Genomic DNA, 12972 nt, shown 5'->3' on the forward strand with positions numbered 1-12972 from the left:
TTGATTTCAATGTTTAAGAGAAGTTTGAATAGGCACACGGATGGGAGGGGTATGGACGGCTGTGGTCCCGGTAGAGATTGAAGGGAGTAGGCAGTTTAAACAGGTGGTCATGACTGGATGGACCAAAGGGCCTGTTTATGTATTGTACTTTTCTATGACTCGATGACAATATGCAAGGCTCAAGGTTTCACACGCAATGGAATGGCCATGTGCACTTTTCTCTGATGGTGTGTTCATCTGTCACTATGCAGTGTATGAGCAAGTACTTTGGCATGCAGCCCATTTGTGCTCAAAGATCAGCATGCCAGGTTTGGCCTAACTGGGTGAGGGACTTCATCAGTGCCAAGTGTCATTGCTGGATATGTGAAGGCCAATACTAAAGTCTATGGCTTTAATGTGGATCAGTTTCTCTTGGCAACTGGGAAGGTCAACATTATGCATTCTTTGATGAAAGAAAACATATTCTAGAGATACCAGATGAGAAGAGCATGATAATATTTTTTGAATAACTCTCTAATCTGTAAGCTATCATTATTGTGCTGCTCCGGTTACAGAAATGCTTGAATTTTGTATGGGGAATGTCAACAAACTGAATTTCAGGGAAAAAACATTTTCTGTGCCATTGCAGAACAACTGGATGATTTGTGATGTAGTCTGGTGATGTTTAGTGGAGGAAAGAAAGAAGAGGATGTAAGAAAAGGGCCAGCACTGGATGAAAACGAGATTGAAATATCATCCAAGGTGATAGGGAGGTGAATGGGCCAGACTCAGAGAGTGTGGTCAGTTGGAGAGTTCAGGGGTGAGAGTTTGTCATTCATAGGTGCAACTAGCAATTGTGGGATGGGGTAACTAAAGAGGAATCACAGGTATCAAAAGATAGGTAGGTTCACGAGGCTGATTCCCGGGATGGTGGGACTGTCATATGTTGAAAGATTGGAGTGACTGGGCTTGTATACATTGGAATTTAGAAGGATGAGAGAGGATCTGATTGAAACATATAAGATTATTAAGGGATTGGACATGCTATAGGCAGGAAACATGTTCCTGATGTTGGGGGAGTCCAGAACCAGAGGCCACAGTTTAAGAATAAGGGGTAGGCCATTTAGAACAGAGTTGAGGAAAAACTTTTTCACCATAGAGTTGTGGATCTGTAGAATGTTCTGCCTCAGAAGGAAGTGGAGGTCAATTCTCTGGATGCTTTCAAGAAAGAGTTAGATAGAGCTCTTAAAGATAGCGGAGTCAAGGGATATGGGGAGAAGGCAGGAACGGGGTACTGATTGTGGATGATCAGCCATGATCACATTGAATGGCGGTGCAGGTTCGACGGGCTGAATGGCCTACTCCTGCACCTATTGTCTATTGTCTATAATAAAAGGTATGTTAAATATAAATTTGGAATGACATTTAAAATTAAGCTAAGAAAAAGAGAATTTAAGATTGACTTCAGTGAGGATTACAATGACCTTCAGAGTAATCAATAAAAATAAAACAGATTTCTGGATTAAGAAATCAAGTAAGAACATTTTAAAATGTAAGTTCCAGCTGCATTATGAGGATAGTTTTAGATTGTTTTCTCTTTGAATAAGCTGCTTTGGGGCCAGTTGTGCTGGTTGATGTTCTCAAGAGCACCACTAACCTTCGGCAGGTCCCTCCAAGCAAGTTCCAGCCAATATAGACGGTCTCTAAGTCCAGGACCTGTTGTGAGATAGATGCTGGTATATATCTTGCTCTGCTCATTCTATGACCTGCAATGTGACATTCATTGGTGGGAATTTGCACCTTCTTGCTAGAGAGTCCCCTCTGATTTTACACCAGCAAGGTTTGTTGTGGAATAGGAGATCCCCTGTAATTTAGATGGAAATCCCAGGTTGAAATTTAGGAAGAAAATTTGTTTTTAAAAAAATTATCTAAAGCCATTTATGATACTTATGTTTTAAATACGTTTGTAATACAAATATTAATTTTAAGTAGGCACGCAGCCTACGAAGTAAAGGAATGCCCCTAACTTTAGCTCCTGTCCTGTCCAAGGTTGATTGGGTGTTCTGAGGTTGCAATGAGATAAAAACAGAGGCCTATCCAGCTCAGAAGCTTCACTTCCCTTCACCAAGTGTTGGCCGCCATTTCTGGAGATGGGTTGATTCCAGTTTGTTCAGATGCAATACAATCCTGAGAATGGTATTTGTTAGATTTAATAGTTTGAGCAGTCAGTTCACAGCATAACTGTAGACTTAAACAAGGCCTGCTGTGTAAGGATGAAGTTAATATTGAAAACTATTTTTGTACTTCTAATTTGCAGGTGAAAATTGAACTTCCAACTCAACTGAATGAGAAACATCACATTCTTTTTTCATTTTATCACATCAGTTGTGACCTTGCTACAAAAGGTGGCTCCAAAAAGAAGGAAGCATTAGAAACACAGGGTGAAGTATCTGATTTGTCATGGCTTCCTCTAATAAGCTCTTTTCTCTAAAACACTGCCTTAAAGATAAGATTTCTTTGTAGAAAAATTTCCTTTTAAATTCTTATTAAATTTTGTAGATGCTTGGAAGCAGCAGATAATTAGTCTGTGAAAATGGTATCAGATTATATTGGAGAGGGAAAAGAATAGTGTTCAGTAAAAATCTAATGGAGCTAGCTTGAACATACATTTTACAGACATATCTTTTAGAAAATATTTACTAACTTTTCTTCACTTAAACATTAATTTATTAGTTTTTTTTTTACGGGAGAGCTCCACGTCTTGATCCTACGTCATCACGTGACGTCCCCCAGACTTATATCTTTATAAATGACCTGTTAAGGAAAAGAATATTGAATAATTTTGAACCAAGCAAAATGTGACTCTTAAAATTGTTTGCTGAAGTACTTTGCTTAGTATAGAACAACACGTATGAAAATTATCTTACATCGTCTGGCAATATGAAGATCAACGTTCTTACTTGTTTTCTCTCTACTTTGTAGTTGGATATGCCTGGCTACCTCTCTTGAAAGATGGCAGACTTGCATCACTAGAGCATTCCATACTTGTAGCAGCCAGTCTTCCAGCTGGCTATCTCAGTTATCAAAACATTACACCAGGGAAGGTAAGAACAAAGGAAAGATATCATTCAACCCAAAGGATTATGAATGGTGAATATCTATAACACTTTCCTTATGGGAAACAAGATATTATTGACAAGGATGGATAAGGGAATGCACAAATGTGTGCATTCTGACAGTCAGGCTCCAGAAAATAGTTTGCATTAACTGGCTATAAGGTATGATCTCTGCATTATGATCTAGCCAGGGCATCAAAGGTTATGGTGAGAAGGCGAGGGAGTGGGAGTAAATGGGAGAATGGATCAGCTTATGATAAAATGGCGGAGCAGACTCGATGGGCCCAATGGCCGACTTCTGCTCCTTTGTCTTATGGTCTATTAGAACAGAAGTGTCAGGTTCATAAAATTTTGGGCCTTGATTCTCACTCGTATTAGAATGTGAGCTTTAGGCACCCAGTCGGTCATTCTTAGATAGCTTGCTAATAATGATGATATGAATTTTGAGCTACTTGGACTACTAAGGCTATTCCTTCCTAATAGTTCCTAACAGAGAGGAGGAATACACTAGAGGTAGGCAGATATGACCAAAAGAGGAAGGAAACAAGTGAGGAGATCACTACTCTATGTTTGATTTTTACACAGACAAATGGACCTGATATTAAGTGGGTTGATGCAGGGAAGCCACTCTTCAAAGTCTCTGTGCATGTTGTATCTACAATCTATACGCAGGTATGAACCAATGTGACACTCTACCGTGAATGTACTTTTCAACTTTCAGTTTACCTTTGCCTATTCGAATGTTCCCAGTAAGGAATAAGTGATAATAACAAACTCCCTTAAATTCACTTATGTGGTAAATAAAAAAAAAATCAAGATCTGTGGACCCATAAACTTCCCAGTCAGTATAGCTCTGTGAGGCACTATTGCTGTCTAGAGCTATTTAATGGAAAACCAGCCCTTTCCATGTGGTAAGATTAAGAATGTCTGCATTCTGTTTCTTTTTATTAGGATGAAAGACTAAATAACTACTTTCAGGAGTGCCAAAAAATAGAAAGTGGAGAATCAAAGACTTCATCTTCAGAATTTATCAAGAGCACAGAGGTTTGATCATTCAAAGTTCAACTAGATGTAAAATTGAAATAATTGCATAATTAAGGACCATTAAAAGCTATATGTGTTTTTAATACTTCAAATGCTGCCTCCGAATGTAAAGAAAATAACTATTAATCCCCTAAATTTGGAAATAATAATTTTGTTCATAAGTAACATCAATACACCTGTATATGAAATCGTGTTAACAAGCAGAGATGTTTCTGCGTATAACTGATATGCTTTGAAATAGACTGCAGCCCTGTAAAGTTAGCATCTGGTTAAATGTAATACCAATAATGTTATAACGTGGGACTGATTCTTAATTTACCTAGGCTTATCGATAACCATGTGTATGAAAGATTTTAATTTTTAAGCTATTTTTGATCATTTCAGGGTCTTCTTGGCATAGAAAAGATCCACGTGATTGTACATTTCCTTCCTGTTCTTCTGAATCAGCTGCTCTATAACTTAGTGCAGACAGAAGAAAATCTAGTTTCTACTGCCACCATCAGGTAAGCATATTAAAGCTGCTGATTTATCAAAATGAGTCTCATTGCAACCATGCAGCTATGTAACACATTAAGCAATAATCTTTTAAATGCAAGTGGCTTCTTTTTGAGAACAATAATAGAATATGTGTACCACAGTCTCTCTGGGGACTGCTCTTCCATGTCATGAACTGTTGCCGATCAGGAATTCCAGAAGTGCACATAGTTCTGTATCCTGTGCCTTTGGAAGAGTGAAATCTTATAACCAAATGTCACTTGAGAAGTGCCACCAGAGATACATAATCTCTCAGCATGTCAGAAGCTCAAACATGGTGATTCTGAGCTGTTGTTCCAAGTATAGTGGACAGATTTCAATGCCCAGATTAGGTGTGGGCACAGCACATGTTCAACAAAGGACAGGGCATCATAGATATACAAAATGTTTTGGAGTACTCAGTAACGCACCCTAGTCAAAGAAAAAATGTTTTTCACAGAAAGTGGAGACAGTTGATCCACAGCCATGGCAGAAAAAGATATTGATTCAGCTTAAGATGGACCTTTACTACAATTTTCAGTAGGTCCTCATTCTTCTTTTAAAACCCATGGTTTTAGTCCAATCCAGTGTAGTTTCTTCTGGATGTGGTTGCAATAATGCCATTGTTCTGTGCCCAGCACCCTTCTGCACCTTTGAATGAGGGCAGTGAGTCAATTTCTCATTACTTGGAAGACCCATTCGCACCCTGTGAAGGTTTTTCTCTCAAATGAAAACACTCGTGCTCATGCTTGAACTTTTGCCTGAGAAATACAGACAATCACTTTAGAATTTGGCTTTAGGCCTTCACAGTCATGGCTGGAATGAAAACCAGGGTTGGGGGATTTTTAAATGTTTGCCATGTCATCCCAAGAAACGATCCAATGTCTTATTAAAGCAGTGTTTGTTGGGACCTGGAAACAAAGGCCTCAAAGTCTGATGTACAACACCTTGCTGTGCACTAAAACATTCATTTTCTTTTTCAAGGGCTATTGTTGACATTGTTGCCAAGTGCAATGAAGAACAACTTGACAATTATCTCCGCTCATACATTAAGGTAGAAAACATTGACAAAGCAATGACAATTATAATGCTGATTATTTATTTCGCTACTCGAAATGTATACAGAAGTATACACAAATATTGTCATTAAATTTATTTTGAAAGCAAAAATGATTCTCTGGGCCTTGCTTGGGACTTCGTACTAGCAGCTCTCTGGAAGGGGAGTTGGAAATCACATTAGCAGCTGTCAAACTTGACTGCGGCTATTTAAAAATAAATGATTGCGTCTGGGAGTAAAAGCTCTTTGAGGCTTTAAAAACCTGTAAGTATTTGCAATGCACTTTCAGTCTTTACATTACAAATTTGTCATTTAGTCCTCTGTGGGACCAGTGCTGGCAGATGCATCTGGAAAGGGTCTGAATTTCTTAGTTTTATTGGTATAATAACGGAATACTGAGCTCAGGATTTGAATAAAGAGAATCAAAGTACGTTTGTAAACATTTCAAGCTGAACACCCTTCATCAGAACTGTAAAAGAGAGAAAACAAGCTGCTTTTCAGTTTTTCAAGAGAGCAGGAAAGGGATGAATAGGAGAAAATAAATATTTCTAGTAAGGGAGACAGGTTATCATGCCAATAAGCCATATGATTGAGGCATAAACAAGTGAAGTTATAGAAAAAAGAATTCTAAGGCATGTCAAAGCTGTGTGAGGCAGGTTAGAGCTGTAGGAGTTGGTCAGCAGGTCAAGCAGTGGCAAAGAAGTGAAAATACAGGTTACAGATATGAAACCTAAAGCACATATGACCAATTCTCAAACCGAATCAGAAGCACTGACATGCTTTATGGAATTCTTTGTTTTGTGGTAGCAGTGGAGTGCAATGCATCAAAAGTTACTGTTACAGTACAGATAAAATAAATAAATAGCACAAAAGAGGAATAGTGAGGCAGTGTTCATGGGTTCATGGACCTCTCAGAAATCTGTGAGAAAGAAACTGTTCCTAAAATGTTGAGTGTGAGTCGTCAAGCTCTTGTACCTCCTCACTGATGGTAGCAATGAAAAGAAAGCATGTCCTAGATGGTGAAGATCCTTAATGATGAATGCCTTTTTAAGATGTTCTTGATGGTGGGGATGCTTGTGCCCATGTTGGAGCTGGCTGAGTCTGCAACCCTTTGCAGCCTTTTTTGATTTTGTGCATTGGAGACTTCATTCTTGGTGGTAATGCAATCAGTCAGAATGTTCTCCGTGGTACATTTGTAAAAATTTTCTCCAGGCTTTGATGACATACAAAATCTCCTAATGAAGGATAGCCACTGATGTGCCTTCTTTGTGATTGCATCAGTATGCTGCGTTCAGGGTAGGTCCTCTAAGATACAGACATCCTGGAACTCGAAGCTGCTCACCTTGACACCTTGATGAGGACTAGTGTGTGTTCTCTCGACTTCCCCTTCCTGAAATCTACAACCAGTTCTTTGGTCTTACTGAAATTGCATGCAAGGTCGTCGTTGTGACACCACTCAACAGCCATTCTGTCACTCCTGTACACCTACTTGTCGTCATGTGAAATTCTGCCACAAAATAGTGGAGTCACCATCAGATAGTGTTTGAACTGTGCCTAGCCACACATTCATAGTGTGGAGAGAGTAGAGCAAAGGGCTATGCCACACTTCCTTGAAGTATGCCAGTGTTGATTGCCAGCAAGGAGTTGTTTCTCCCGATCTGCACTGATTGTCGGCTCCTGATCAGGAAGTCAGGGCTCCAATTGTAGAAGGAGGAAAAGAGGCCTTGTTTTGAAATTTGTGAATTAGTACTGATGGTATTGAATGGTGAGCTGCAATCAAAATATAAGAAATCTGATGTTGGTATTGCTGTTGTCCAGGTAGTCCAAGGCCAAGTGAAGTCAATGAGATTGTATCTGCTGTAGGCATGGTGTGGCAGTTAGCAAATTGCAGTAGGTCAATGTCCTTGCTCAAGCACTTCATAACAACAGAAGTAATTACTACAGGGCAATAGATGTTGAGGCTGGGCACCCTACTCTTCATGGACCCTTTCAAAGCAGATAGGAATCTCTGACTGCAGCAGTGAGGTTGAAGATGTCCTTGAACTCTCCAGGCTGTTGATTGGCACTAATTTTCAATACCCTGCCAGGTACACTGCCAGGGCCATCAGAAGCAAGGGTTCACCCTCCTGAAGGATGTTCTGATATTGGCCTCCAAGAAAGAGATCACAATGTCTGAGATGCTCTGGGGATATACAGAGATGTAGCTTTACTCTCGCTTTCAAAATTCACCCAAAAAGTGTTGAGCTCATTGGGCAAAGAAACATTAATGTTGTTTGGTTTCACCTTATAGGAAGTATTAGCAGGCAAACCCTGCCACTGATGCCATACATCTGATTGTGTCTCTAACTTCACAAGGAATTGCCTTTTTGCTCTCATAATGGCCTTCCATAGGTCATGCCTGGACTTCTTGTGGAATTCAGGATTACCAATCTTGAACACCACAGATCTAGCCCTAATTAGACTGTGAATCTTCTGGTTTATCCAGGGCTTCTGGTTTGGGTATGTCCAGTATATTTTCAAAGGCACACACTCACATCACAGGCCTTGTGATTGTGCACCGCAATCTTCCTCTTCTTCTTCGGCTGTCCATCGATTTCGATGTTGACTGTGCTGACAGGCACATTTATTCAGATTCAGATTCAGTTTATTGTCATTTAGAAACCACAAATGCAATGCAGTTAAAAAATGAGACAACGTTTCCCCAGAATGATATCACAAAAGCATATGGCAAAACAGACTACACCAGAAAATCCACAAAACGTTTGGCAATCCCCAATCCAGAGTCCAGAGAGGCTGCTGCGTATTAATGCACACCACCGACTAGCGCGTTTCCTAGAAAGGAGCTCCAAATCCGCTAGACAAAAACAAGACCAAAAACTAAAGCTACAAGACCTGCACAAAACCACATAATTACACCATATAGTTACAATAGTGCAAACAATAACAAAATTGATAAAAAAAACAGACCTTGGGCACAGTAAAAATAGTCCAAGATGTTAAAGGACTGTAAGTTCAAAAGAAATCACCACAGTTTCCCCAAGTCCCCAGGGTCCCGACAGACTCGCTATCCCACGCCAGCAGCAGAAGGGAGTACCCCCGCTATGGACTTCCAAGGCGCCGCCCGACTCAGCCTCGCAGACGCAACACAGAATGAAATCTCCATCGAAACAAGCCTCACAGACACAGCACACACCAAAAGTGATCTGAGTTCCTCGTACCTCCGAGCCGACAACCATCCCCTCCGGCACAGCTTCTCTGAGCTCCATCCTCTGCCGAGCGTATTAAGATGGCCCCGCCAATGGCCATTGGCAACGCAACCCTGAGGACTGGGGGCCTGTTCTTCCCAGCAGAGTCCCGGACCTCACAGCAGCAGCAGCAACGAAGAAGGTCTTTCCTGATGTTCCTCCGTGCTCCCACGTCCGTTTTCAATTGATTATGATTGCTCACGGCACCCCACTTCACAAATAACAGATAATCAGTTCCAGAGTGGCCGCTGCAAGCTTTGTTGCGCCGCCATCTTAGATGAAAATGGGCCACAAGACCAGCATTGGATCGGCACTGTCTCCCGCATCGGTTGCATTTGTGACTTGACTGGTCTAGCACTGAATGTCTGCGTTCATGACCTGCTTCATATTTCTTCTGCCTTTTCTCCTCGATAGCTGGGATTGACTTCTTGATAATGCAGTGCCAACTTCTTCTGTCCAAAGCATCTTTCTCCCAGGTGTTGACATTCATGTCAGTGTTCTTCCTATGGCGCTTGAGCTCATCTTCATAGCGCAGCTTCTGACCACCAAGCTTCCTCGTTCCTTCAAGTAGCTTGCCACAGAAAACAGCTGTGGGTAAACAATCATTGTTCATTCTTGTGACATGACCAGTCCAACGCAGCTGAGAAGCTGCGATGAGCGATTCTGCGCCAACTGTCCCAGCACATTTGAGCACCTCCACATCTGGTATCCTCTCTTGCCACTTGATGTGTAATATTTGGCATAAATGTCTGAGTTGTGTCTTGGTCAATTTCTTGGTGTGCTTCCGATACAATGTCATCATTTCAGTTGAATAAAGCAGAGATGGTAAAACAGCTGTGTTATACACTTTGACCTTGGTTGCCATTTTAATGTCGTGGCGAGACGAAAGTTGCTTCTGCAAAGCACCAAAGACTTTTGTAGCTGATAGAATTCTCCTCTCAACTTCCAGATCTGATGAGTTGGTGTTGATCACAGTGCTTCCTAAGTATGAGAAAGAGTCAGAACATTTCAGCGCTACCCCATTGACCAATATGACTGGTGGCTGGGTCTCACTGGAACTACACAGAGGAGGCTGGTATAGAAGTTCGGTTTTGGAGGCATTGATTCTGAGGCCAAAGAAAGTGGCAGAAAACGAGAAGTGGTCTACAATTTCTTGAATCACATTAACATCGGTAGCAACCAGGGCTGTGTCGTCTGCATACAGAAGATCTCTGACACATATCTCTCTTGATTTGGTTGAGGCTTTGAGTCTTTGCCGGTTGAACAATTTTCCATCAGAGCGTGTTCTGATGTACATACCTTTGTCCAAATTATGGTCCATTATTTCCAAAACTGCAGCAAGATATAGTGTGAACAAAGTTGGAGCAAGAATGCATCCCTGTTTTACCCCGTGGTTGATGGTGAAGGCTTCATTGATGTCTCCTCTGATAGATACTTTGCCAGGCATGTTCTCATGAAACAACTTGATCATCGTAATCAGTCTATCTGGACAGCCATAAGTTTTGAGCACTTCCCAGAGTGTTCCTCTGTCCACCGTATCAAGTGCTTGTGAGAAATCAACAAAGACAATGTACAATGGTTGCTGCTGTTCTACTGCCTTCTCCTGGAGTTGCCTCAAAGTGAAAATCATGTCAGCCCTAAAGCCTTTCAGGAAGCACATCTTCTGAGATGATCTTGAGCTGGTTGAGCAGTATCTTTGCCATAATCTTGCCAGCTGTGGACAGAAGGGAGATTCCTCGGTGGTTTCCACAAACACTACAATTGCCTTTCTTCTTGCAGATGGTGTCAATCAGCGCATCTTCGAAGTCCTGAGAAAGACATTGATTCTGCCAACAAGAATTATATAAGTTCAACAGTTCAGTCTTCAGGGCAGGACCACCTTGCTTCGCTACATCTGATGGAATGCCATCTTGCCCGGGAACTTTACCACTTCTGGTATCTTTTAAAGCCTTATTAAGTTCTGTCATAGTGACAGGACTGAAAGCTATCTATGGTCCAAGAAGCAGTACAGTGGCTTAGTAAAAACTGCAGATGGGAGCAAGCTATGCACTAACAGGAAAGACATCATTAAGCGATGGAGGGAACACCTCTGTAACCTTCTAAGCCAACAAGGTGCAGCTGACCACAATGCATGCACGGTGCACCACAATGAGTTAGTCATGAAGCACACGTCACCGCTCCAGACTTTGTCTGAAGCCACCCTTAGGCTGGAGTGCTTGTCTGAAGTGCTGGGTTTGAGCCATGTCTCTGTGAAGCAGAGTACACAGTAGTCCCTCATGTCTCTCTGGTTCCTAACAGAGGCAGCAAGCAAACTGAAGTTATTGTATTGAGTACTGAATCCTGGTTTGATCCTTCCTTATGCTTACCTTTATGGAAGCATAAACTGATGGTGTAACATTAATTCCTTTTGGTGACCTGAATAAATGATTCTGTCATTTAGATATGTTCTTTGTATGTCTCACCAATTTTCTTGAACTTAGCAATTCCTTGGAAGTCATTAAATTATCCCTTTGGACAAAAACTAATAAGCAAAATTAGAATAAATCAGAGGAACTGATTTGTTTTCATTTCTAGAAATTACATTTCTTAATTAGTCTGCATTCTTTGTGTGTTCGTGATTTGTTAATTTTCTCTTCTACCTCACCACTGAATGATTTTTCATCTTTAAGTTGATTGGTAGAAAACAGAGCGGAGAGAATGAAGTGATACTTGCCACAGTGTTTTAGCCTTTAAGGTGTAATTATAGTGTAGACCTGGAAAAGCGATTTCTTCAAGTAAAATAGCCTTTCAAAAAATACAAACGTTAATATTGAATATATTTATTCACTACCGTTGTGTGCTGTTGCCATTGTTAGGTGTTTGAATCTGACTGAATTTCTCTCTCAATCTTTATTTGATGCAGTTTGTTTTCAAGGCAGAATACTCTGAATTGAACCAGAAAACGATTCATGAAGAGCTTTTGAAAGGTATCACGGAAGTCTTGACATCTACAGAGTTTGCTGATGTTAAACGGATGCTGAAGGTAAATCCTGAATAGTGACCAATCATATTTCATGCCAATGTGTCTACATGAGTGTAACCTGAATAGTGACATTCACAGTGAAAACAGGAAAGAAATTGAAGGAAATATTCAGCAAGTTGAAGAGCATCTGTAGAGGAGAAACAGTATTAATATTTCAGTTTTTTTTTTCTTATAGAAAAGTTCACCATCTTGGAAGAGTGAACTAGAATTTGAGGAAAAGCAGCAACAGTTCTTAACCAAATTGCTGGCAGTTCTCAGGTTAAGTTGCCCATATTTGGGACTTCAGTATGAACAAAGGAGTCCCCAAAATGCTGCCCATCTTTTGTGTGGGTTTCACCAACTGTGCTCTGACTTTGATCTACTTGTGGGGAACTGGCCTGCTAAAACTGTGCAAGGTTAGATTTAACAGAGGAGCAGCATTCATTTTAATGGTGGGCAACTGCTACAAGGACAAGGGCCATAGCAATGCACTGAAAGCCCTTGGTACCTCCATGGCTGGCTAAGTCTGCAACATAATTTATCTGGTTGTCATAGACTTTTCCACCTCTTTCAGCAATATAACTTGAGACCCTGCTACTATACAGGCCTTGTCATTTAGGACCATGTCTTCCTGAAGTTCAACACAGGCAAATCTAGAAAAAGTGAAATTTGCTTTTAACACAAGTTATCAAAGAATAGGACTAATGCTAGTCCAACGATTATTTCTCTACACTGGCAGCTTGATCTCCTGAAAATGTCCAGCATTTTTTTGTTGTTTTCCAGGCTTTCAAATCCATTGTAATTTGCGTTTGTATTAATGCTAATGGTGATTTAATGAAATTCCACTGTGCTGTTATTTAATGCAATATTTTGTGGTATCTTTGCTGTTTCTATAATTTTGGTCTTCCATTTGAAACAGATGCAGTGACATTATTAGGGCATTAAAATCTTATCTTGTATGTATAAAGGGGAACAGATTTGAATGGCAGGATAGTAGTGATCAACTCAGTTTTATTT

General features: G+C 40.6%; 1 protein-coding gene across 1 annotated transcript in view; it reads left to right on the forward strand.

The window, feature by feature from the left end:
• dock10 (dedicator of cytokinesis 10) overlaps positions 1-12972 on the forward strand; it is a 179944-nt gene that overhangs the window by 106934 nt on the left and 60038 nt on the right. The window contains exons 20-26 of the mRNA XM_059947468.1: positions 2297-2420; positions 2962-3083; positions 3681-3767; positions 4047-4139; positions 4524-4642; positions 5637-5706; positions 11857-11976. Coding sequence (XP_059803451.1) covers positions 2297-2420; positions 2962-3083; positions 3681-3767; positions 4047-4139; positions 4524-4642; positions 5637-5706; positions 11857-11976 — 735 coding nt within the window. The remainder of the gene's footprint in view (positions 1-2296; positions 2421-2961; positions 3084-3680; positions 3768-4046; positions 4140-4523; positions 4643-5636; positions 5707-11856; positions 11977-12972) is intronic.

The sequence above is a fragment of the Hypanus sabinus genome, chromosome 2 (genome assembly GCF_030144855.1).
Source record: "Hypanus sabinus isolate sHypSab1 chromosome 2, sHypSab1.hap1, whole genome shotgun sequence".
NCBI lineage: Eukaryota > Metazoa > Chordata > Chondrichthyes > Myliobatiformes > Dasyatidae > Hypanus > Hypanus sabinus.